Source organism: Pleuronectes platessa, chromosome 24 (genome assembly GCF_947347685.1).
Source record: "Pleuronectes platessa chromosome 24, fPlePla1.1, whole genome shotgun sequence".
Lineage (NCBI taxonomy): Eukaryota > Metazoa > Chordata > Actinopteri > Pleuronectiformes > Pleuronectidae > Pleuronectes > Pleuronectes platessa.
Genome location: NC_070649.1, coordinates 1,750,516 through 1,775,996, shown reverse-complemented (window position 1 = coordinate 1,775,996; position 25,481 = coordinate 1,750,516). Strand labels below are relative to the sequence as shown.

Sequence of the window (25,481 nt, the reverse complement as noted above, 5' to 3'; positions counted from 1 at the left end):
TCAGAAAACGAAACCTAACTGTAGATCCTTTAATTGAATTAAGAAGTCAAACTCATTTCAATCTTTAGACGTTCGAAAGAAACAGGATGTGGTGAAGGTCTAACACAAAACATGCAGCTTTAGGTTCATCATAATATCTATAGAAAAGATTCATAATTTGTCTTTTCTTTCGCCCTAAACAGAGGCGGAATGAATAATAAGAGCATGTAATATAATAATGAAATAAATCATTGCAGCTCACGTTTTACTGCTGCGTTTTAAAAGTTTGACTTGTTTGTGTCCTAATCAAATCATTTAAAATAAGATGATTTAGAAGAGCAGAAGAATAATGTAACTGTTAATAAACATCACTAACTCCTGTTTCAACTGCAAACCTTTGTACTTCTGACATTAATGAGACTTACAGGACATTTGTCCTTCTTCTTAGCAACGTCATTACAACCACAGCTGCAGGTAAATACAGGGATTAATCATAACCTGTTTGTTTTACACTCAAACCACACATTTACGGTCATTTCTTCAGTGTTAGTTTCACTATCAGAGCACCGACCTCAGGTTTCACAAACATCGAGGGTGTGTGAGCACATTTATTTATTCACTGAGTGTTATCAAGAGAAAGATAAATAGCAAGAAATTAAAAATATGCATCTAAATACGCTAGTTTCATTCGTTTTCTAGAAACACATTCAACTTCTTATATATTTAAAGTCAAAACATATCAAGTTCATCCACCTGGTATTTAACTATTCTATTCAGATACAAAATCTCATGAAAAGGAACAATTCAGCTTCTCTAAAGTGTTGATTCTTCTCTCATCTTGTGGCCTCATCTAAAGAAACACAAAAACAACCTTGGATCCACATCGGTGCAGCAATGTGACCATATAAAAAAAGAAAAAAGAAAAGTGAACTGAAGTTCACTGCAGAATCACAAACGTGAATGTGTGTCACTGGTGGACGTCCTGTTCCCACAGCGGAGCCGAGGCTTGTGGGTCAGGAACCCCAGCGAGGCACAACAACAGGCAGGACATCTGCACTCAGCTTCAAATCGAGATGAAGCCTCCCTCTGAGATCACATTTCTGCTCACATTAAATCTGGCCGATGGCTCCCAGTCTTCCCAGTTGTTCAGACACTGGTAAATCAGTTGATGAGGATTTTTAGATCTGATTCAAGCTTCAGAAGACGCCTGAGTCTGATTCTCTTGAGCTTGTTCACCACGAGGATTCATAGGTCCTGAAAATCAGCTTATTAATCAGTGTGTGTCTGCACCCTATTTACACCAGTTTAACAAACAACCAACACACACACACACAACACACACACAACTTCAGCTGCGGTGCTTCTACTGTCCACTAGATGTCTCTCCACTCACACTACACCAGGACATCTCTTGTTGTTGTTCTTGTTGTAAAATGTATGCTTAATGTCACGAGTGAAACAAGAAGAGAGCTAATCCATTTGAATCTTTTCAGATCCCAGGGCAGTGTGAGTGTGTGTGTGTACATCACTTTGACAGGCTTTTAATGTGTTACCTCCGTCAAGGAGAACGTCTTTTCTCCTCCAGTTGTTTGTTAGTGTGAAAGAAAACGATTCAAGAAAACGATACACCAGGAAAAGAAGACAATAAACCATGAAACCTCCAGAATAGGCACAAAGGAAACTAAACTGAGGAGAAATCTCTCAGCCTATCAGCGTCTGTCACGGCTCTTCATCTCCATCCATCCACCCACGTTAGCATTTACTGACCATATGATGTCATGTTGCTCTGAGGGAAGACGGAGCCGCCGTCTCCGAATCGAAGCCTCTGCATGTTGACAACATATCACAACACACCTGCAACAACGTCCTTATAAAAGTGTCTCTCTCTCTCTCTCTCTGTCGTGTGCTGGTCTTGGGAACTGGTCCCAGCGAGGAGTCTGCAAACAAGCGTCAGGGCAGAGAGTCACTCAGTTCATGTTTTGTAAAATCAGGGCGCACATGAAAGACGCCCTGCAGGGTTTGTCCTGGTCAGGACTCAAGTCAGGACACGTTCTCAGGAGACGGGAGGACAGGGAGCAGCAGGAGTTTATCTACGTGTGGACGATGGACAACGGTCAACAAGTCTTATAATATGTGAAAAGCTGTATCTTTTGTTATGGTGGAGAAATGACAAGTTCAAAAAATACATATTGAAAATCAACAACATCTGATTCAGCAGCTGATTACTAGAAACTGATAAAGTTGTGTTTCCAGGGGCCAAGAAAAGGAGAGATGGTTCAGGAGCAGCCGCAGTGGTCCACCACCATGGACGGGATCTTCCCGTAGATGATCTGCTCCTTGCGGTTGAAGTAGAGCATGTTGATGGGCGACATCTTGGTGGGCGTGCAGCAGGGCCCGGCCGTGCCCCGCGGGTTGGCTTTGTTCACCAGGTGTGCGTGGGGGTACTGCTGCAGGTGCATGAACTCGCACTCGCCCGAGCAGTAGTTGGCCCGGTAGCGTTTGGGCGCGATGATCCAGTCCCAGCCGAACTCCTCGAAGTCCACGGTCAGCGCGTAGCGGCAGCAGCGCGTCTCCGCCGACTCCTCGTCGCAGTTCAGGCCCGAGTCCCGACGGGACCTCCTGGGGCTGTCCAGGATCTTCACCTCGATGAAAGGTTGCTAGAAGACATTCAAAACCAGAGTCAACGCCTCGTAGTCGTTTGCCTCGAACAACCAGTGCAGGTTTTTCCCAGGCTCTTATGAGGTCACCGTGACCTTTGACCTTTGGCCACTGAAATCTAATCAGATCATACAAGTCAAAACTGGTAAAAATTTGAAGAAATTCCCACAATGAATAAAGGTTCTCGAAAGAAAGAAAAGAAACATTCATATTCTTCTATGACAACTGACCAAACTTTATCTGCTGATGAAGATTTCACTGGAAGCTCCAGAACGAGGTGTAAGTCGAACTTGAGTCCTTTTTTAATTCACACTGAATTTCTCGATTGGCAGTGAACTCACCAGTCCTTCCTCTCCAGGCTCGGCCGATGTCACAGCCAGATCCTCTCCCCTGGAGCTGTAGGCGTTGATCTCGATGCCGTAGTTGACCTCCGGTTGTCGCAGCCACGTCTGCAGCATGGACTTGATGTCGATGCTCTGCCAGGAACCGGCTCCGGCGTCGATGTCGATCTTCAGCGAGCGCACTCGCACGCGGGTGTTGTTTCCCTCCTTTCCGGGTTTGAGGTGTGAGAGCTGCAGGAAGACGGTGGAGACCATGTGGGCCGGCCGCAGGTGAACCCACAGCTGAGCCAACAGGATGTTTCTGGGCTGGATCTTCGGACTGAGGCTGAAGAGGCAACAGGAGGACAACTCGTCCTGGGAGATCGGGTTGTCTGGAGGAAATCATTCATATAAATTACACATGAAAAACTTAAATAATACTCTTACATATTAATAGTTGACATCTTGTAACTGTTCTGTTTGCCCAACACGTTAGTCCAGACCTGTGTGTGTGTGTGTGTGTGTGTGTGTGTGTGTGTGTGTGTGTGTGTTATTGTGTTCCCATGTATGTACCTTTAAGATATCAGAATATTCCTCTGATAGATTTTTTTATATATTTAAAAGATATAACATTTAAAATCACTCGCACCTTAGGTTGGTTTTCAAAATAGTCAAGTTTCAAATCATTACTTCAAGTTTACAACATACAAACTAAACTTTCTCCTTCCACAAGCAAAACATTTCATCAATTTACATTAATATTTGTTCTTCAAACTCTACAGATCTAAACATTAAAGTGTGAGAAGTTCGTTTTATTCTTTGTAGCATATAAAATAGGTCTTAATTGTCTCCACTGTTCTGGAGTACTACTGGAAACACGCGTTACGCACATTTTACGCACGGATTTGGCTCTTTACGCACGAGGTTTTCTAAAAGATCCAGTTGCAGGACATTAAATATCGAATATATATGTTGGTTCGGTTTAGTTACGCATGGTGGCCATAGTGATGATGGTCTCCGTGGTGGCGTGGTCCTCCTCCTCCACCCGCGGGTCGTACTGTTCCAGCAGCTGCGTCAGAGGCGGCGCTTTGGGCAGCATCTGGCGGATCATGTCCCGGCTGATGTTGGGCGCCTGCTCCAGCCGCAGGATGCTGAGGATCTGGGACTTGATGCTGTGGAGCCTCATCTGCTTGTTGTGCTCCCGGTACTCGCAGGGCGAGCACTGCTCCCCGCTCTCCACCAGCAGCCTGGAGGTCTGGTTCGTCTCCATGGAGAACCCCGCAGAGGAGAGGGCGGTCAGACAGAACAAGAGGAGCATCCTGGGGGAAGAGAGGACGCTGCGGAGGCGCTGGATGATATGAGACTGTCCCCACACACCAGCATGTTATGATTGGCTGCCAGGAGGATCTTTTTTTAATCAGAGAGGACGCTTAAAGAGGTAGTGAGATTATACCATGGATATTAAAGTTTGTAAAAGAGTTTCCCCTCTGCTTTTTAAAACTCATTCAAAACTTGTATTTAAAGTAGAACAAAAGTTATTCTTGCTTAGGGACACTTCAAAAAGGAAAAAGCAAACAGGGCTTTTATTTTTCATTGTAAAGTTTTTTGAGGCACGAGATAAAGAGCTCAGATGTTTCAGCTGCTCATTCTACATTTAACTATAAACTTCTTTTTTTTTTTCTGACTAACATCTTGTTTGTTTTCCCACCAGATGGTGTCCCTGCACCTGAGTTGGTAAAGTCCCACCCTGTGCAGTGACTCTGAAGGCACCGTCACCCCCTGACCTGAGGTCAGTTTCTCTCACAACACAAAAGCCTTTTTTGATGCACAGAAACTTTAAATTTACAATGAGCTGAATATTAACAGAAGGAGCTTTGATAAAAGGCATAAATATGAAATCAGATAATAATAATACATAAGTTACATAAGTAATAAGCAAAAGGACATGTTCTACATTTCAATCTACTACTGAATTATCCCATTGAGGATCCCTGAAGCTTCCCTGTAAATAAGTCCAAACATTTTAAATAGCTCCTTGTGGAATAATGATATTCCTCTTGTAATCATTGACCCTCATAGAAGCGCTGCTGTGCTTGGTGCTGCTCCTCCCACCACTCACCAGCAGAGGGAGTGTGTTTGGCTGCAGCTTCCAGCCCTGAACCTGCTCAGAGTCCAGAGAGGAGCTGCAGCACAACACAAGGTAAAGAATTCAAACTTCAGCTCCAATATTTGATCTCTGTCCTGTAGTTTAATTTGTTTTCAGTTATTTAACACTTATTGGAACCTTTACATGTTCTTCTACAGGCTTTAGGTTAAATTAATCCAGATAATGTAAAGGTCTGTTGACTCAGGGTCACAAAACAAGGTATTTTACAGTCTGTGTTTCTCTGTATTTGATTATATTTGTATACTTTACCCTTGAAAGTGGATTTACAGTCTGTTAAAAGTATTGTTGTCTCCAGTTGAAGTCATGTTAAACACTAGTGACCTTGGCCGAGGCTTTAAAAGCTTGTTTGTCTGGATTCTACTGTTTTTGGTTCAACACAACCTGCAGGCGAGGTCAGACTATCCTCAGATACGGGTCAATGTCTTCTAGGAGAGGTTGAATTACTTTCTAAATACTTCTTGTCCTGTTTTTTCTGCAGTCATGGATATGATCATCCAATACTCCTCCTGCTGAAAACAATAGTTCCTCCCGTGTCTCTGTGAGATGGGATGTACTGAGTCCAGATTCTGGCCTCGGTCCTGCTCACACAAGCAGACGGACGACGTCATCGAGGAGCCGAGAAGAGAAGAAACCAAATCTTTCCTGGAGGACGTGAAGGAGCCTGAAGGTGTCCTCCGTCCAGAGGAGACGGAGACTGACACTCGCTGTCTGACTCTTCTCCCAGTCAGCGAGCCCGTACTGGAGCTGGCTCAGAAGATGTCCCAGGATATCGTGGCTCAGGCTCTGCAGCTCTTCTGGGAGGTGGAGATTCAATACAACAACCTGCCCTTCATCGACAGTGACTGTGATTATTTTATATGAGCTGGAGAAGAGAAGATTGTGACTTAGCCGGGACAAAAGAAAGAGTTTTACCAGCAACATGATGCTGTAGTGCTGCAGGATTTCAGCTTCTCTTCTCAGAAACACGTCTGCAACATGTTATCAGAGTGTTTGAGGTATTTGAGCTCCTCTCACAGCACTGCAACATGTGATTATATGTGTTGGACTCAGAGGAATAAGACAAATCAGGCTCTGGATACACAGTTTAAATAATAATATATTATAAGTAATAACTGGTGGATGATGAAACTCAAAGTTGGGTTTTTCTCTTTCCAACAACATTTGAAACTAAACTAAAATATATCACCTGAGGCCTTTTTAACAGCTTTAACAGTCACATCTTCCGTTATCTTTTTACCAAGTTTAGACCATGAGCTGATGAAATGAAAATAAAAACGATATCCCAAACTTCCACCCACACTGCATAAAGACTCGTGTCCTTCAGTGAAGCAGCTGTCTCTGTGTCCGTGAGAAAAAGAACATGTGTGTGACGCCCGTTCACCAGGACCACTTTGCTTCTGAGCAGTTTTTCTGCGGACATGAAAACACAACCAGAGGTGAGTCGGGTTAAGTCAATGTTTCCCTGCTCGGCCTCTCAAACACGAAACTCTGTCATTGAAAATACTTTGCTCTAGGCCCAAAAGGTAGAGCAACTCAACACCCAGAATGCACCAGGCTCGTGGTGGCTCCCAGGCCTCTCCTATGTTGTCATGTTGTCGTTGGTTCAAATCCACCTGCTGCTCTGCTTCAGTATGAATCTTAATTAAACTAATTCATGTGTGTGAAGCTGAAAGCTGCAGTAGCACAGAGGTGTCCAGACGATGGCGGTAGAGGACGGTTTACTGGAATGATTCATACTTTCAGTCGATGAATGAATGAAAACTTTTAATCTAGTGTTGTACATTTTCCGGTAGAAGTACAAAGACACAACAGTATCCAAGATTATGTATTTATCTTTTATCCATGTTTTTACCAATATTTTGATTATTATAATATTTTCTTATTTTGTTTAAACATGTATATATATTTAAATATGTTTTTATAACTTGGGTTTTTTACCCCTATTTTTATTTATTTATTCTAAATTTAAATTGTTATTGTGAAGCAAGACACATTCAATGAGATGATTTAAATAAAACAATTGTATTTCTGTATTTTCAGGTGTTGTGAGGAAATCTACGTGCCGCGTCACTGGCAGCGTGATGACGGGTTGTGCGTGCGACGCTCGGGGGGCGTGTCCAGCGGAGTCACTGCAGCGGCGGACAGAAACAAACAAACCGATTCTCCAAGTTTCAGGATTCGAACCCAACACGTCACCGAGTCGGTGAGTAACCGGAGTTTGTGGCGGGATTCGATCTGAATGACGAAGAGCGAAGAGCCGCGGCTTCGTCAGCGTTAGAGACAAGTTCAGGGACCGAGGCTGGTTAGTTAGCTGGTTAATTGGCTGGTTAATTAGTGGGCTAGTTAGTTAGCGAGCTAGTTAGCGGGCTAGCAAACAGCACAGTTAACTCGTGTGTGTCATTTAAGAGAGAAGTGTGTGTGTGTGTGTGTGTGTGTGTGTGTGTGTGTGTGTGTGTGTGTGTGTGTGTGTGTGTGTGTGTGTGTGTGTGTGTGTGTGTGTGTGTGTGTGTGTGTGTGTGTGTGTGTGTGTGTGTGTGTGATGCCTCCTGGTGATAACATGTCAAACATCTGCTGCATCTGGACTGCTGCATACCAGCGGTGCCTCTTCCTCCTGTTCTGGTTTGTGTCCCCTCCTCAGGACCTGTCCCAGTAGACCCATCCATTCCCATCAGGTCCACTAGTCCTGGTACTGGGACATGTGAATTGGTCCTGGTTAAGGTTAAGTCAGGGTTAGTTATGGATTAGTTGTGGTTAAGCATGAATTGTCCACGATGAATGGAAGTCAATGCAAAGTCCTAGTAGCTGGTGGTTACACATGAGTGTCCTCACTAAGATAGAAGAAAATGTCTTTGATATGGGCATGATGTTGCACCTTTGATACACACACACACACACACACACACTTACACACACTTACACACACTCAAACTGAGACACAGGTCAATTTGCTGTGTAATGTGTCACTATACTGATTCTGCTGAGTGTGTGTGTGCAGCATGTCCTGTGTGGATGCTGACTCTGGCTACACATGTGCTGAGTGTCTGCTGAGTGTGTGTTTGCACCTTGTCCTCACACACACACACACACACAGACACACACACTCAGTAGTTCACTGCAGTCTCTGTCTTGCCCCCGGCTGCTTCAGGTTTAGAGTTTCTCTGTTGCGACAGTCAAGGTCGGCTGGACGCTGGTTTCCTGGAGCTGACGACACAAACCTGGCCACAGAATTGTGTTGTGTCACTTTGTCGAACCGGAACATTTTCAGTTAATTATCATGTTGCACTTTCTACCTGTTAAAACACATCAGTGACGACCTAATCATTCGATTTCTTCTGGCTCTGACCGGCTTCACTGAACAGGTTTCAGAGTAAAAATAGGATAAATGATGCTGTCGGATGGATTTGAATTCTCATGTCTATTGTTTCTGTCTGTGGCCTTCATATCTCTGTGTGTGTTTGTGTGCGATGACTCACAAAACCCCCCCGCTCGGCTCCAGAGGGTCGAGCTGAACTCAGTCGGTTCGTCTTCATCTCACGTGTCCTCTTCCTCTGGTTGTGCTTGTTCTGGCCCTCGTCACATGTACGGGGGAACATGCGTGTGTGACATCAACACAGACGCTCACCGCTCCATGCGAGGAAGAGGAACACACAGCTTACACAACATGAGGTTGTGTGTTCAGTGGGTCGTTAATGAGCCGCAGCATCCTCTTCATCCCCCCTTCAGTCAGAAGTGTGAAGAAATGATCCTGTGTGTGTGTTTCTTCCCTTCTAGTCTAGATAATTAACAGAGGAGCCTTTTTCAGTGTTTGTGAAGTTGCGTTACCTTGTTAGACATTCAAATCCTGAGCCCACATATCAACACACACACTCAAAGCGATGCTGCGTGCGTGTGTGCGTGTGCGTGTGTGTGTGTGTGTGTGTGTGTGTGTCTCGCCTCATCGGACTGTACATGTATCCAGGCGAGGCGCTCGGATGCTGATGCTGCGAGCTGTGATGCAACTGTTTGGTCAATTATTAATGAGCAGGGGGGAAATGGAGAAGCATGAAAAGGGAGAGTGAAACCTCCTTGCAGTGTGTGTCTGTGTGTGTGTGTGTTTGTGTGTGTGATGCCAACACAGGAATCACCACATGGAGCATGGCAAATAAGATGGTTAATGTGCAGCCAGGAATAAAAACTAATTATGTAGTTTTGTATTTAAATATTAGAGACGAGTGAAAACAACGAGAAGCAGTTTGATGCAAATCATTTGATTATTTTGTCCAAAGTAATTTTCATTTTTACCATAAAACAGAGAAAAGCAGCAGATTGTTGCAAACACACCAAGAAGTCATTTTATTAGGAACACCTATCTGACACCAACACAGTACTGCAGTGCATCTGCCCTTTAGGTCGGTTATTTATTAAGACTGTTTGGGTTGTGATATTATAGAGGCTTCATTTTGTGGTGCTGTTTGAATTGCATTGTGTTATATTATAGATACTATAGTGTGATTCTATGGTCGAATCCTCCCCGTGATGGCAGGCTATAAAACAGAATAATACCTCTTCCACCAGGGATCGATGCATCCACAGCGCTGCAGACCAGGCACACTAAGAGTTAATTGGCTCGGGCCAAGAGAGCGAGAGAGAGAGAGAGAGGGGGGGGGGGGGGGGGGGTGAGGAAGAGCGAGGGAGAGATGGGAAAGCAGGAGGAAGAGGAGAGGGAGAGGCTGCAGTCTCTTTGCCGCGTGACGGCTTCTGCAGCGTGAGTTTGTTTACATCCCCCGGCGGCAGGCGGACGGGAGGAGACGTCCTCGGGTACGTGAGTCTCATCTTCACCAGCGTCCTCATCGCCCGGGAGCTCACAGAGCATGACGCGGGGTTTCTCTGCTGCTGCATGTGGAGGAAAATGCATCATCATGCTGTATGCTAAGGGTTTGTCTTTCCATGCGTCACATCACTTGTTGCTGGACTTCTGCAGAGAATCACAACACGGAGACGCTGCAGGAGACGTGAGGCAGATGCAGGGGGGGGGGGGGGGGGTACTGACACGTCACTGCTGTGGTTCAACTTTGCTTCAAGGTAAAGAGACATTTTTAAACTGTTAACAGTGTCAGTGCCGTGCATGATCTTTAATACAGTCTATGATCTCTATATCCAGTCCATGGTGCAGTGTGGAGGCCGGTGTTTAGCATCAACAGCTGTTTGCTTCCCAGTGACGGCTGTTAATTGAGTTTCCTTCGATTCCAGCAGCACAGGAAGTAGAGGAGACGAGATGTTACCCAGCCACCGACCCCCCCCTCCTCCTCATAGACTGTAAATAAAGATGGACGACCAGTCTCCACTTCTTCCTGTCTCACATGAGTGCGCTTCAATCTCCTCTCCCTGTGACTTGGCTTCACTTTTGGGGAGCTGCCCAAGTCGTCCGTGGACCAAACGTTTTATTCTAAATTCGTGATTTGATGATGTAAAACAGGAGTGACACCTCATGATTGACAGCTGAGACTGACTGGTGATTGGCACGGTGCAAGATGGCGGTATCCAAGATATTTCATGTTTGTACAATAAGAGGAAGTTATGTGGTTGATTAATGGCTTCACATGAGCTGAGGCCTGCAGTTTTCTTTCCCCCTCTCAGTCGGTCAAAGACTCGGAGCTTCTACTTTCAGCCCCCCCCCCCCCCCCCCCGAGCGTGTGCCAGAATAGACCCGTCTTCTGTTTAACCCACAGCTGCACTGGAAGTGGTTTGAGTGTGAGGATACTCCCAGTGTCAATGCACCGCTCATTCTGCTTTCACTATACTCATGTTTGTATGTATGTGAACTACACCCATCAATATTAGAGCTTCACACGTTTTTTCCACTGGTGTGTGTTCTAGAACTGAAATTCAGATTTTGAAAGTGAGGATATTTTAGAGATATTTTAGATTTAGATGGATAATGTCTGTTGTTGCTGCAGAGACGCATCAGAAGAAACAGAGATGATTTAAACGTGTCAGACTTAAAGTTCCCTCCGCTCAACACACGGGCTCTTTGAGGCCGCTGCCTGGAAACAACAGAAGGAAGTGATGTCAACACTAAGCAAGTGGCAGTTTCTCACACGTACACAACCTGTTCTGTTTGTGGTTTGTCAGCTCAAGCGGAAAAAAAATGTTAATGTGTTGTGCATCAACCTTTGTGTTGATGCAGGGGTCACAGAAAGGTCGGGTGGCTGTGCACGGCTTCGGTGGAACAACTTTTCAAAGCCGAGAATCATTTCTGTCAAACTTGAACTTGACAAAAACTGAGAAGTCTCTGTTGCGTGACGGACGTGTGCGTGTGTTTGTGTGAGTTTGTGTGTCTGTGTGTGTTAGTGTGTGTGTGCGATACAGGGTGTGGGCGATGCTCATTTTCATGTGAAAGGGCCACAGCTGCTCCGTCCCTCTAAGGAAATTATTCATGCTTTATTCTAATGCTGATCCTAGAGGGTACACACACACACACACACACACACACACACACACACACACACACACACACACACACACACACACACACACACACACAGGGTGTTTGTGTGTATCTATTATCGGCTCAATGGAGCAACATGGGGGCAAATTTGTGTTTGTGACATAACTGTTTATGATTTTTTAATGTTCATACTGTTTTTACTTATTGCACATTGGAAAAAAATACCAGCTGGACTCAGGAGGTTCATACACTCGATGGGAAAGTGTCCAGGATGTGAAGCTGTACACACATCACATGAAACTACGTGCACACACAAATGTTAACGTGCTTGTATTGAACCATGGAGGAAGCGTTTTGTAAATCCAAACTCTCCATCTGATGAGTTTTGACCTTTTCAAGCCAACGTCAGACACACGAGCTGTGAGTTGAAATGTGACACCTGCCGTTTGACGTGTTTTCAGGTTGTGAGCTGTGAGCCGCTCATCCTCACTGAACCTGGATCAGATCACTTCCTCTTTGACGTCATCCCATCCAGACACTGTGAGTAGATTCTCCCTGAACACCCTCACACATATGATCGAGGGCTCGGGCCTGTTCTTATTTTCAGTCGTTACACAATGTAAAGCTCTGGCCCGGTGGCTGTGAGCTGTAGTAAAACACATGTTGAACTATGCAAAGGTTTTAAGATTAGTTTCAGCCATAATCCCTTTAAGCGCCACTTAAATCCCAAACTAGCCTTGCAGCCCTGCCGGGTTCTCAGGCTCAGAAATGCAGATTCACCACGACTCCGCTGTGTGATGGAAACTTTCTTCCTCACATGCCAGAGGTCTGTTTTAACTCGAGCGCGGTTTTGCTGCGTTTAGCCACTGAAAGCATTTTGTTGAAATGAAAGCATTGTTGAAACAGGAACAAGCTGGTTTCATTGTGAAAAATATGCTTTTTTTTAAAACCGAAAGAATATTGTCGTGCACACGATAATGTGAAGTGGAAGAAGACGAGTTCTGCACTTGCTGTTTTAGATAAATCGTTATTAGAGTGAACCTGTGCTTTAAAACATACAGATAACTTTTATTTATTTGTGCTGCTTTTCTTTTGAAATGTAATTGATTCATTAAGCGAGTATGATCATTAGATTTAGGACTGTTAAACCAAACCATGTCCTTATAATAATATCACCGTCACCATCTGCTGCGTCTGCGGTTCATAAATACATCTCTGGGATGTTACTTTAATTTGTCTTCTGCTTCTCTTTGATTTGGTGTGAAAAGAGTAAAAGAGGAACACACACACACACACACACACACACACACACACACACACATGCTCTAAAAGTGTGTGGAAGGCCTCTTGGCAACGAGAAGGCTTGAAAAGGGGGTTTCACCATGTATGGTCAGCTGGACTCTCGCTCCCTCCCAGTCTGTTTCTCCTTCTCCCAGTCTGTCTCTCCTCGCTCAGGGATGAAACTAAGACAGAAGCTTCCAACACGTGGACGTGTGTTCAGTTCCCTCTGCAGGGAGTCGAACAGAGAGAGGCAAACAAATCACAAACAGTCGTGCAGAGGTTGAGTAGAAGACGGAGCATCTGTAAAGTCTGTTGATACTGCTCATCAACCAGAATCTAAACTCTGTCAGTCCTGTACGAGGGTTTTATGTGTCAGGAGCTCTGGGCCTATACAGTGTGTGTGTCTGCCCCAATTCATGTGACTCACAAACCTACACAAACACTAACACACCGTGCAGGCTATATTTGGAGCTCCCTTTTATGGCAGCATTTCTCGCTCAGTGAAGATTTCTGGAGTTTGACCTCCTCGTTACATTCTTCTCTTTTTTCTTCCATCCCTCTGATTCTCTCTTTACCAGAAGGTGAATTCCCAGATCTGCTGAATGACTTCATTGATCTGAGGTGTGTTAAAACATAAAGATTTATCTTTTTACAGGTTGCACGACAAAGTGAAACTGAAGTCATGGCTATAAATTGAAGCTCTGCATTTTTATCGAACTATTAACGTGCAACAAGCCATAAAAAGGAAGAGACCTGTAGACGGATGATGAGGAGGACCCAGTTTCTGATAAGGAAAGTTGAACGCAAGTAACTTTTGGCTTTGGGTTTGGAAAATGTGAGTCCAGTTGGCCGACAGACTGGAAATCTCCTCCCAGGTTTGTGAACAAAGACCAGAGATGCTCTGTCCTCGATGAACAAAGGAAAGAAAAGCCCTGAAACTACAGCAAGCAACCAAGTGGCTGTAGAGATTCTGCCCACAGAGAAATCCAGGTTTCCTCCATCCTCAGGTCGTGCTCCAGATGTTTACTCTGACAGATGTAGGACGTCGGTAACCCAGCTGACAAATGTGGGACAAGGGAGATCGGTGCTGGACCGTTTATAAGGAGGAAGTAGGACAGCGACTATTAACCCAGAACCACAGTTAAGATAAGAATCTGTGCACCTGGTTGTTAAAGATGTAGGAGAGTTCAAATACTCTTTAAATTATACATATTCATTTACAGAATAATTAGTTTACTGTAACTTTGACCTGAATCTGAATCACAGAGCACAATCCTACCCAGAGAGACGGAAGACATTTCCATCTGCGTGATGTCAAACTAGACCAATCAGAGTCTCTGTCCCCTGCGCTCGCCGCTCTGCTGCAAATAGGCTAATTGCTCCGTGAGGAAATGGGACAGAGGGAACGAGGTTAGGAGAAGACGAGGATGTGAGCTCGTCCACCAACCTCCAGGGAATCGAACCCCAGAAGGTCCACAGAACGACTCTAGTAAGATTTGCGGATCACGGCAGGAAGGAGACGGACAAGGAAATGATGAGAGAAGAGAAAAGGAATTAAAATAAACTGCGGGGGACCTCATGAGAAACGTACAGTCTCTTAGCAACATCAACTTTTATGTAGGGTGATAACTTTAACAGAGGCAGAGAACATGATCATTTGTGGGATGACACACACACACACACACACAAACACACACACTTCCTGCAGAACCGCAGACAAACACACACTGACCAGTTTATTAGGTATAACAACAGTGTTGTCTAATACAGCAGAGAGATGTTGATTCAGCTGTGGAGGCTGAGGTGTCAGTTCAGAATCAACCAGGAGAAACTGCAGCTTCCAAAACAACCACATCCCCGGGACCTGGAATTCTCTCTCATGTAGAAAACAGGAGGAGAAATGTGACACGTTAACAACAGGTCAATGAATCAGATGGAAAGTGAAGGTAGAAAAACAGATTGGATGAGTTGACCTTGAAGTTTTGCTGTTCATCAGTTTGACCTTGAAGACGTCAGGAGTTGCCCACTTCCCTCTGACATCAGTTTGTTTCTCTCTCTGTTTACATCTCTTTCCTCCTCGCTGCGGTCGGGGGCGTTGATTTAAATAAATGCGTGTGGTTGAAATGATTTCTTCTCTTAACCAAGTCTCATTTATAAACAACAGCACAGAGCCTCAGTGTGATGTTGAGTTTCTCATCCTCCTCCTCCACTCTCCTGTCTCTTTCCTTGCAGAGAGGTGAATGAGATCTACGCAGGAAGTGGGGCTCATCACATGGGAGTGTGTGAGGGCGTGAGCGAGGTCGTGTGTTCAGGCCTCCTGCTGGCATGGCGGGGGTCAGAGAGCGCGGCTCCCGGACCCAGAGGCCGTGGTCGGTGTACCGGGCCACCACCTTCGAGCTGTCCGACGAGATGATCGGCCTGGCGCTCGCAGGTGAGAGGCCGCTCAGTCTCCACCGAGGGAAAACAGAACCTGACACAAACAACACTTGGTGGTTGCCACCCGCACACAAACAAACACACACACACACACACAGGGAGTTAAGCTAGTGTGGGAGCGAGCGGCCTCTTCAACCACACTTTGCTCCGACCACAGCGATCCCTGAGTGCAGCTCCGCCTCCGTCAACACTTCCCACTGCAGCCGGTTTCATTACTTGTTTCTTCAAGCTCAGAATGGAACCTGATAGTTTTTGTTTTCCAGGGAACAGTCAGGACCCAGACGAGCCGGTGCTGGAGTTCAGCGTCGGTGAGTAACAGACATGATGTCTCAGGTTGTCCTCTTAACGGGATCAGTGTTACAACATGCAGCTCAAAGTTTACTGTCACACGACAACACGTCTTCCTCTGAAACTGCTGCACGGGTTTCAGATGGCCTGTTTGTTTGCCTCTGCACTTGTTTTGTATTGACTGTGGAGCTGTGTGTTTGTGTGTGTGTGTTTGTGTGTGTGTGTGTGTGTGTCTTCTGGTCCAGTCTGCACTGACCTGGTGCCTCCTGCTCTGGATCGAAAGCCCAACAGCTTCGTAGCAGTGAGCTGCACGACGCCGCCTCAGGCCTTCTGGACCAAACACGCCCAGACTGAGGTCATAGAGGTCAGACTTTCAGTTGTTCTGCTCCACCTCAACCGTCTCTCCTCAAGTCACTGGGAAATAACCTCATAAAACTTCATAAGAGTTATTGTTTGACAGAAATGTGACCTCCTCCGTCCACAGGGAACCAGTAATCCCATCTTCCTCAGCAGCGTGGCCTTCTTCCAGGAGTCCAACATCAACCAGCAGACGCAGGTGAAACTGGCCGTCTATGATGTGAAGGACCGCTCGCAGGGCACGGTGAGACCACGACTCACTCAATGTGGGGCTGATGAAACTCTGTGACATCACTGAGCGTCTCTGTCCTGGAAAACAAACCAGCGTGGACTTTGCTCACTTCACACCGGATAAAGAAAAACAGATGATGAGGTAGTTTGTGAACTCCAGTGTAAACATGCCTCTGCCTCTCTGTCTCTCCAGATGTACCTGCTGGGCTCAGCACTTTTTCCTGTCAAGGAGATTCTGCAGGAGGAGAGTCACAGACTACAGCTGGAACTGAGGTAACACACACACACACACACACACACACACACAAACACACATTTCTTTCTATTGTTTTACATTTGTTTGAGTTGTTCTTTAAAAGTTTTCCTTGTACATTTGTAGTCTCACAACAACATAACCTAAAAGTTTTCCCTGGAGTCTGTGAATCCTTCTGCTCCTTTGTCAGTGACACTCACTCACTGGGCTTCGTTGTGCAGATCTGCAGAGAACGTGCGCGTGGGGAACATCACCATCACAGCCTGGCAGATGGAGGACCGAGCGGACCAGAGGATGTCGCTCAACCGCCTGCCAGACGGCATCAACGGCCGGGTGAGAATCCGGGGGGGGGGGGGGGGGGGTGGAACCGCTGGCACATTGTTTTCAAATGGACCGGATGATTGTTCCTGCAGTGAATCAGTTTGAGACACCTGATGCAGATGATTAATGATTTACGTGGGAATGATTTCCTGTTTGTCTGTGTCGACCATTTCAACAAAACTCACTTAACCAGCTTTATGACACGGAGCCCCTAACATGTGAGTCATCTCCGTGGATTGGATCTGTCAGTGTCGACCTTTAGTCTAACATGAGTTGATGCACGTGTCCTGCAGACGGTGCTGCCTGTGGACGAGAGCCTCACGGAGTCGATGGGAGTCCGGATCAAGTTCGCCTCGCTGTGCAAAGACACCTTGCTGCGCTCAGGTAGGACCACACACCGGTTCTCTGAGTTCATGGTTCATTGTCTTGTACGTCTGTGAAGTTCTTAGACTCGGCGTCCTCCAGCCGTCTGACCCACACGGCTCCGTGTCCACAGATACATCAGAACCTAAATCTTATTAAGTAGGAATATATTGATTGTCACAGCAGAGCGGGACGCATCCGTTTACCTCAGGGACATGTCGCACATCCAGAAATAACACCTGTAGTGCTTTGGTTACACTAACAGTTTGATCTGATCTTTAACAATCGAGTGCGAGCTGATTGAATCTTCTGCGCCTCAGTGTTCGGAGGCACCATGTCCAGGATGTACCGCTTCCCCACCACGGACGGGAAGCATCTCCGCGTGCTGGAGCAGATGGCCGAGAGCGTCCTGTCGGTCAACGTCCCCAGACAGTTCGTCAAGCTGCTGCTGGAGGAGGACGCGGCCAGGTACCAACACACACACATCTCTCTGAAGATCTCCTCAGTAAAGATGAGTTGCTGAATTCCCAGTTGTCCATGTCCAGGGTCTGTGAGCTGGAGGAGCTGGGAGAGTTGTCCCCCTGCTGGGAGAACCTGCGGCGACAGATCGTCTCTCAGTACCAGACCATAATACTAGCTTACCAGGAAACCCTGTCCGACCTCAGTGACTACAGAGGTTGGTGTCCCACACGTTGTCAGTGGCCTCCTGTCGGGTGGGTTTTAAAACAAATGGACTTGATCCCCTTGTTTCTGTTTCCCCTCTCCACGCCAGGGCCGTCATTCAAAGCCAGTAACCTGAAGGCCGAGAGGAAGCTGGAGTTCATGCCGACCAACCTCCACGTTCAGAGGATGAGGGTTCAGGATGAGCTGGGCTTCGGTGAGTCACTTCTCAGCTCTCAGTTCTGTTCATTCACACACATCTGTTCATATGTTCTAATCGCCGCTGGTCCCGTGTGCGTGTTCCTCCTGCAGAGCACACGTATGATGTGATCACAATCGGAGCTCCGGCCGCTCACTGCCAGGGTTTTAAAAACAGCGGCCTGAGGAAACTCATCCAGAAGTTTGAGGAGGCAAAGAAACAGTAAGTTCCCAGAGGCCTGGTGGATGATATCTCCTCTTGTGTTGAATCTCCTCCTTTGCTTCATTCATAATTTCCCTCATATTGTTTTTTAAACGGTTCAAACCTGTGATTCATTTGATGCAGATGAAGTTATTCTGTTGATTGTTTTCTACATAGAATGAACGAATGCATTGTTTCTTTTAACCTTTGCATTAATTCTGCGCTTCAGTTGAATTCTTGATTTTGTTTTTATTATTTTCCGATCAGCGTTTATGAGGAGGGATGGTGAGTTGTTGTTTTCATTGGTTTGTTTGCTGTTTGCCTGTCGCTACTTTGAACCACCACATGAAACCATTACTCATATAACTCAAGGTTAAGTTCACCGCAGCCAATCAGGTGAGCCGCTCGGACATGTCACGTACTGACACATGCATCGGTATTAACAGTGTCGCGTTCGAGAGCAACGTGTTAATTCAAGCACTCGTACTGTATGTGACTTAAAGCAGGACGATAAGTTTGTTCAAATCTTTCTCATGTTGTAAACTCAGACATTGTTTTAATTGCTAAAACATCAACTTTTAATAATTTTAAATCATTTGTAAAATTCTCCTTAAGCTGTGTCTGATTTTACAAAGTGAGTGACATCACCCAGTGGTTTCTGTTGAAGTCAGTCTCACGTTGTCTTGTGTTTATCTGTAGAAAGTAAAGATCAACGTTCAGAGGAAGGCATGTGCATGTAGAGATATGTCATCATAATTATAACTTAACTAAAAATCGTTCTGTAAATGGAGCCTCCGAGACGTGACGTCCATCTTGTCTCTGTCCTGCAGCAGCGCGCTCTCCAGCTCACAGTCCATCGTCTTCATACCTCAGGACATCGTCCGGGCCAAAGAGATCATCGCCCACATCAACACGCTGAAGACTCAGGTCAGCTACTACGCCGAGCGGCTGTCCCGCGCCGCCAAGGACCGCTCGGCCAGCGGCCTGGAGAGGACGCTCACCATCCTGGCTGATAAGGTGAGAGCAGGAGACAGAGGACTATATTCAACCACATGAAATGATGTTATTATTATGTAATTCTGATGTCCCCCCCCCCCCCCTCAGGCCCGTCAGCTGGTGGCCGTGTGCGACTGTAAGCTGCTGGCTTCAGCCATTCAGGCCCTGAACGCCGCGCGGCCGGAGTACATCGCCTCCAAAGCGTCTCCTTCCGCCGACTCGGAGCAAGTAGTCCTCCGTAACGACCAGGACACGCTGCTCGCCAAGTGGAGCGGCCGCAACAGCCGCTCCTCGCTACATGTGGACTGGCATGAGGAGGAATGGGTGAGTTCATCAACCAGGAACCACCACCGACGACGACGAAGGGGCTTTCTGGGTTTTGAATCTAAAATGTGAAACAAGAGTCAAAGCACCAAAGTCACTGAGTTGCCTCTCGCTCTCTCTCCTCCAGGAGAAGGTTTGGGTGAATGTGGATAAATCCCTGGAGTGCGTCATCCAGCGAGTCGACAAGCTGCTCCAGAAGGAGAGGAGGCCCAGCGATGCCAGTCAGGACAGTACCCAGAGTGACCTGCAGGGCGGCGGCAGTAAGAAAGGTTGGTAACACACAAACATACACAAAGGGCAACTTTATATGTTTGCTTGATTCAGTGTGTACTCCTGAAAACAGCGACTGGAGAAGTTTTGAAATGTCAAAGGGTAACACTGCTCTCTGTGGTCACAACAAGGTAACGGAGAGAAAAGACGAGCGTTCTGGATCAACCCAGGGAATATGTCAGAGGAATCTCCATCATCCTCATCCTCATCCACACTTCCACCTCCATCATCACCTCCTCCACCACCTTCCTCATCCTCTCTGCCTGCCCTCTCCTCCGCTCATCCAGAACACGAGTCCTGTACGTTCACTTCTTTCTCTTCCTCAGAGTGCCGCTCTGGTATTTCTGTCCTTTCCGATGTTTGTGTCCGAACCTGACCCACGTGACCTGAACATCATTTCACACTTGTTGTCCCACGCTCACTCTAACACGCACCTCGTCTACAAGACATCTGGCTTGTTAAACCAGATGTAGAGGTTTGCTTCAGTGCAATCGAATCACAAGAGAGAAAAACTGCAGAAGAAATGTAAAAATACCAAACTGTTCCCCACTGCTTCCTCCATAAAGCCAAAGGAGTCTCATGTTTGAATAGTAGATGTGTCTCCCCCTGGTGTGCAGTGTTCTATGTGTTTGTCTCTCTGTTGCCTCGTGTGGCTCGCAGCGCCCGCTAATCACGCATGTTGCACCTCCATCCCTTCTTCTAGATGGAAGCCCCGGTGCTGAGGAGGCGTACCCAGGTAAGAGCTGCCTCCTCCGCCCATGCTTCTCCACCTCCACATCTCTGCAGGACCGGGGTTCAACAGGAACATACGGGATGTGGGCAGAGATTAATACATAAGACAGGAAATCAGCATATGTCATTAGTGATTCTGAAACTACCCAAGATGCATTGAGGCATCTGTTTAGAGGAACTTGTTGCAGTTCACGTGTGATTGGATCTCTCAGGGCGGAGCTTGATGTCAGGCCTACGGCTGTTTAACAAGGAATAAAGTCTTTATTTGGTGTAGTACAGTCAGATTTCAATTTTTTTTTTTTTCACAAACGTTTTAATAGGGAAATTTAGAGCGTCTTACGGGTAATATAGAGTTTGTGGGTTTTTCTGGTTGTTTTATTTTGTAATGAAACGTTTCGCTTCTGCTTTCCTTGTTGCTTCTGTTCCATCTGTTTCCTGTCTCTGTCCTAAAAAGTCTAAAAATATCAAACTTAACCTAAAGATTCACTTTTTATAACTGAGCTAATGTTGCTATTTGTTCAGTTGTGTTTTATCTTAACTCTTTTATTGTGTGTGTGTGTGTGTGTGTCAGGTGAGTGGAGCGAGGCGTTGTACCCTCTCCTCACCACGCTCACCGAGTGTGTTGCCATGATGAGCGACAAGGCCAAGAAGTCCATGGTCTTCCTCTTGATGCAGGACAGCGCCCCGACGATAGCCATGGACCTGTCGCTGCAGTACCGCCGCGACGTGGTCTTCTGCCAGACGGTCAGCACACACACACACACACACACACACACACACACACACACACACACACACACACACACACACACACACACACACACACACACAGCAGCGTGACGTTGACTCTCTCACAAACATGTTTACATCAGCATTTACATAAACGTGTATTTTAGTCTTTTAGTTAATGCGCTTGAGAGAATCACAAGTTCAGGAATGTGTGATTATTCTGAACATGAGGACGACGGAGGTGCAGCTGTTGGTGCTGGTGTCACATTTATGAGAAATAAACACTGATTATTATATAATTGGGGGGGGGGGGGGTGAAAGTGAGACAGTAAAGAGAGGATTTCTTCACCTTCAGACTCTCCTGAGCGGGCGGCAATCTAGAAAGACGTTCTAAGTTAAAAAGAGGATTTGTGTCAAAGAAGTTTTCTTGAAATCACAAGGTCTCTATTGTGTTGATGTGTTTGTGTTACAGCTCACCGCTCTCATCTGCGGCTTCATCATCAAACTGAGGAACTGCCTCCGTGACTCCGGCTTCCTCCGGCAGCTCTACACCATCGGCCTCCTGGCTCAGTCCGAGTCGCTGCTCAGCACCTACGGTACCAACACACACACACACATGATCAGACCTGCAGCACATCACGCGTGTTATATGTTGGACAACAGGTTTTACAGGTTTTACATATTCCTGCAGAGAAACCTATTATTAAGTTATTAAGAGTAATGAATTGTTTGTTATGAACGGGTTTCAGGGGAGGAGCTGTCCATGTTGGAGGACATGAGCGTCGGCATCATGGATCTGAGGAACGTCACCTTTAAGGTAAACACGTGTGTGTTAGAATATATTATGTATAGTATATATGTATATGAATCACATGGTCAAGCCTTTTCACATGTTTAGTGTCACAGTTACAATATAATGTCCTTTGAAACACATAGTGGCTGCAGCCTTTTGTATAAACTCTGTATAAACATGTGCAGCAGCAGCATTTGCTCATGAATCATTCAAACTTTTCCTTCCCCTCTCTGTAAGGTGACCCAGGCCACCGGCAGCTCGGCGCCCGACATGCTGCCGATCATCACCGGGAACCGAGACGGTTTCAACGTCCGCATCCCGCTGCCAGGAACCATGTTCGACGCTCTGCCTCGAGAGATCCAGAGCGGCATGCTGCTGAGGGTCCAGCCGGTGCACTTCAACGTGGGCATCAACGAGCAGCAGACGCTGGCCGAGAAGTGAGTGAGACGTCAAGTCGATCAGTGAACAGAGTAATGACATGAAGACAAATCAATGTCATGTCTTGTTCAGATTCGGAGACACGTCCCTGCAGGAGATCATAAACCTGGAGAGTCTGTCCAGGTTGAATTCGTACTACGAGCAGTTCAAAGAAGTCCTGCCTGAGGACTGTAAGTACTCAACCTCAGAATAATCTACCTCACTCACCTTACCCTCCACTTCAATCTTATAACAGGTTCAGTTATTAGTTCTCTCCAGATTGAACTCTTCTTCCTCATGTGTCCCCTCGACCCCTCAGGCCTCCCCAGGTCTCGCTCTCAGACCTGTCTCCCCGAGCTGCTGAGGTTCCTGGGGCAGAACGTTCATGCCAGGAAGAACAAGAACGTGGACGTCCTGTGGCAGGCGGCCGAGGTGACCTTCCCCACAAGCACAAGAATCTTATTTGTGTTTGAACGCACCTTGGACATAACTTAACGTCTCTTCCACCTCAGATTTGTCGCCGGCTGAACGGCGTCCGCTTCACCAGCTGCAAGAGCGCCAAAGACCGCACGGCCATGTCGGTGACCCTGGAGCAGTGCCTGATCCTGCAGCACGAGCACGGCATGGCGCCGCAGGTCTTCACCCAGGCTCTGGACTGCATGCGCAGGTGAGACGCCTTCACAGCACATGTGCAGATGAAAACATTATAAATCCTTCCTGAGCAAAACAAACTTCGATGGCATGGAAATCCAGATCCCATTGAGTTTTCCCCTTCATCTTACTGGTTTCCATTCAAGCCTCTGTGTTGGTGTTAGCATGTTTTAGCATGTCCAATCTCACTCTGTGGCACCTCATTTAAGATCTGTGTTCACCTAGAGAAACAAGTCCGGTCTGTAGGGGCTTTAAGATTCTATCATCAGTCTCTGGTGCAGAATTGAACCATGAATCAGCTGAAACCATTAAATCCAGTGAAGGAACCAGCTCGTGCAGGATATTCTTTTTCCCCGTCCCCTGTTAAACAAACTGATGTTCAAGTGAGAGGCTCCTCCGTCTTTCCTTTTCTCTACGTATAAACTTTAAGTATTTTCCCCATCGTCATCACTACCTCTTTGGTCTTTTCATTCGTTCATTGAGCCGCTGCCTGTTGATAAAGAAAGTGTTTAGTTTGTGTTGAGGCTGAACCTCTGAGTCCGTAGAGAACCTCTGTCCCATCGAGACCCGACAGTCCTCGTGTCTGTCTGTGTTCGAAGTGGAGCTTCATGTTGGAAACGTCCCCCCCCCCCCCCCCCCCCATCAGACACTCGCATGATCTGACGACGTGTCTCCACCTCCTCCTGCTCCTCACATCTCTCTTCCCCCCCTCCCCTTTCTGCCTCATCAGCCGCCGAGCATCAGAAATTTCCCTTCATCTGTAGACTTTGATTTAGTTCTGGGTTTAAGCTGTGATGCATGCTGGGATACGCTTTGAGATGCTGCATCTATTCCATTCATACTTCACCTTTATCCCCCCCTGAAAAGGAAGTAAAGGAACAAGTTAAGTTAGGTTCATAGGTTTTCTGCAGCAGGTTTTATATATGATCTTTTTATGAATTTCTCACCATAGCATGAATCATCCCCTCATCCCTTCATTTAAAGGGTGTCTGCCCTTTTCAGTCCTTTCCCTCCTTCACCCCATGTCTTAGGTAAATAAACATGGAGCCATTGTTGTATTTTCTTATCTTCTTTCCTTTTCTGATCGAAGCTTCTCTCTTAATTTTCTCTTTTTTCCTCTCTCTTCTCTTCCTCCTCTCCCTCTGTTTCCCACGACATGATTTTTTACGGGTTTGTTTTCATGATTAATTTGCAATATGATTTTTTTGTATTGCTTTTAAATATTGGTGTTGTTTTTCTGTCACACCGTGGAAACTGCCGTCTGTCCTCGTGGCGGTGGCTTCTTCGTCCTCATTGTGGCCGTGTCGCCCGTTACTTTGCCATTTCACCTCTGTGCATGATGCCATATGAAACATGCGTCTCCCTCTCCTCCTCCTCCTTCTCCTTCTTCTCCTTCTTCCTTCCCATCTTTTATCTTCTCCATCACCTCTTCCCCTCTCATTGCCTTTATACTTCATCTTTTCCATCTCACTCTCCTTCCTTTTTCTAACCTCTCCCCCACCACCTCCTTCTGCTTCTTCCAACCCGTTTATTTGCTGCTCCACACCTCTTCCTCCTCCTTTTCTTCTTCTTCCTCACACCGGCGTGGCTCGGCAGCATTGGTACGAGGGAGGGGGTGATCCAGAAGAACCTGAGCGGCTTGCTGCCGGTGCGTGACTTCCGGCTGGACCCCAGCCTCATGTACTCGCTGCCCCTGCTGGCCCTCAGCCCCAACCTCCTGGTGGTGTGGATCTTCCTCAGCGTGGCCTATTTCCTGGCCAAGCTCCGCTGCAGCTGAGTGGCCGCGAGCAGCCGACTGACTAACAGCCAATCATAACGCTTTGTTACTGAGGGGGAGGGGGGGGGGGGGGGGGGGGTGGGAGATCCTCCACACTGACCCCACAGTGTCCTGTGAGCGTGTGTGTAGTTCATGCACATTAACACTGGACAGCATGAACACACTGTCCCACCCTGACCAAGGGCTTTACGCAACTGATCCCCCCCCCGCCCGCTGTCTATTGTGCTGTAAACACAGATTATATCTCAGTGTAGATATGATGGTTAACTCTCCATAGATCTGACCTCAGCACTACATCCACACTAAACTGGCTCAATGTAAACACTGATGTTTTCTACTCAGCCGGTTTAGTGTGAAGGCAGTGTGAAGGATTTCATGTGGAGGATCTTCAGACACAGAACAACACTGTGGCTGAGCGAACAGCTGGACTGCACCCTCAACATCAGCGTGTTGAAACCCGTCTGGATGAGGAGAACAGACACCTTGATCCCTCTCTGCACTGACATGTCGATTTCAGGCCTTCAGGAGACTTTAAACCTGAATTTATGTTTGTGGATTTTCACATAGCGCCCTCTAGTGGACAGATTCTGCCTTGTTCTTCATAGTCATAAGAAGAATCATCACTGATAATGAAACAGAAACACAGAGGGA

General features: G+C 46.6%; 2 protein-coding genes and 1 long non-coding RNA gene across 3 annotated transcripts; 2 read left to right on the top strand and 1 right to left on the bottom strand.

The window, feature by feature from the left end:
* Positions 1–362: 362 nt before the first annotated feature.
* LOC128430990 (growth/differentiation factor 8) lies at positions 363–4,275 on the bottom strand. The gene is made up of 3 exons (XM_053417159.1): positions 3,948–4,275; positions 2,979–3,349; positions 363–2,636 (listed from the first exon to the last, which is right to left on the bottom strand). Exons 1-3 carry the CDS (start codon positions 4,273–4,275, stop codon positions 2,256–2,258), a joined length of 1,080 nt encoding a protein of 359 aa, XP_053273134.1. The 3' UTR covers positions 363–2,255.
* Positions 4,276–5,032: 757 nt separating this feature from the next.
* On the top strand, positions 5,033–6,423 carry LOC128430989 (uncharacterized). The gene is made up of 2 exons (XR_008334093.1): positions 5,033–5,157; positions 5,603–6,423. It is a non-coding gene; the product is annotated as an uncharacterized LOC128430989 (long non-coding RNA).
* Positions 6,424–7,209: 786 nt separating this feature from the next.
* Positions 7,210–24,871, top strand: inpp4ab (inositol polyphosphate-4-phosphatase type I Ab). The gene is made up of 26 exons (XM_053417156.1): positions 7,210–7,327; positions 12,013–12,091; positions 15,065–15,263; positions 15,532–15,576; positions 15,802–15,920; positions 16,041–16,157; positions 16,338–16,417; positions 16,619–16,730; positions 17,012–17,102; positions 17,402–17,549; positions 17,627–17,757; positions 17,854–17,958; positions 18,054–18,162; positions 18,972–19,158; positions 19,246–19,461; positions 19,589–19,730; positions 19,863–20,030; positions 20,435–20,467; positions 21,035–21,207; positions 21,665–21,788; positions 21,942–22,009; positions 22,223–22,422; positions 22,496–22,593; positions 22,722–22,834; positions 22,915–23,069; positions 24,650–24,871. Exons 3-26 carry the CDS (start codon positions 15,158–15,160, stop codon positions 24,828–24,830), a joined length of 3,021 nt encoding a protein of 1,006 aa, XP_053273131.1. The 5' UTR covers positions 7,210–7,327; positions 12,013–12,091; positions 15,065–15,157; the 3' UTR covers positions 24,831–24,871.
* The last annotated feature ends 610 nt before the right edge of the window (positions 24,872–25,481 follow it).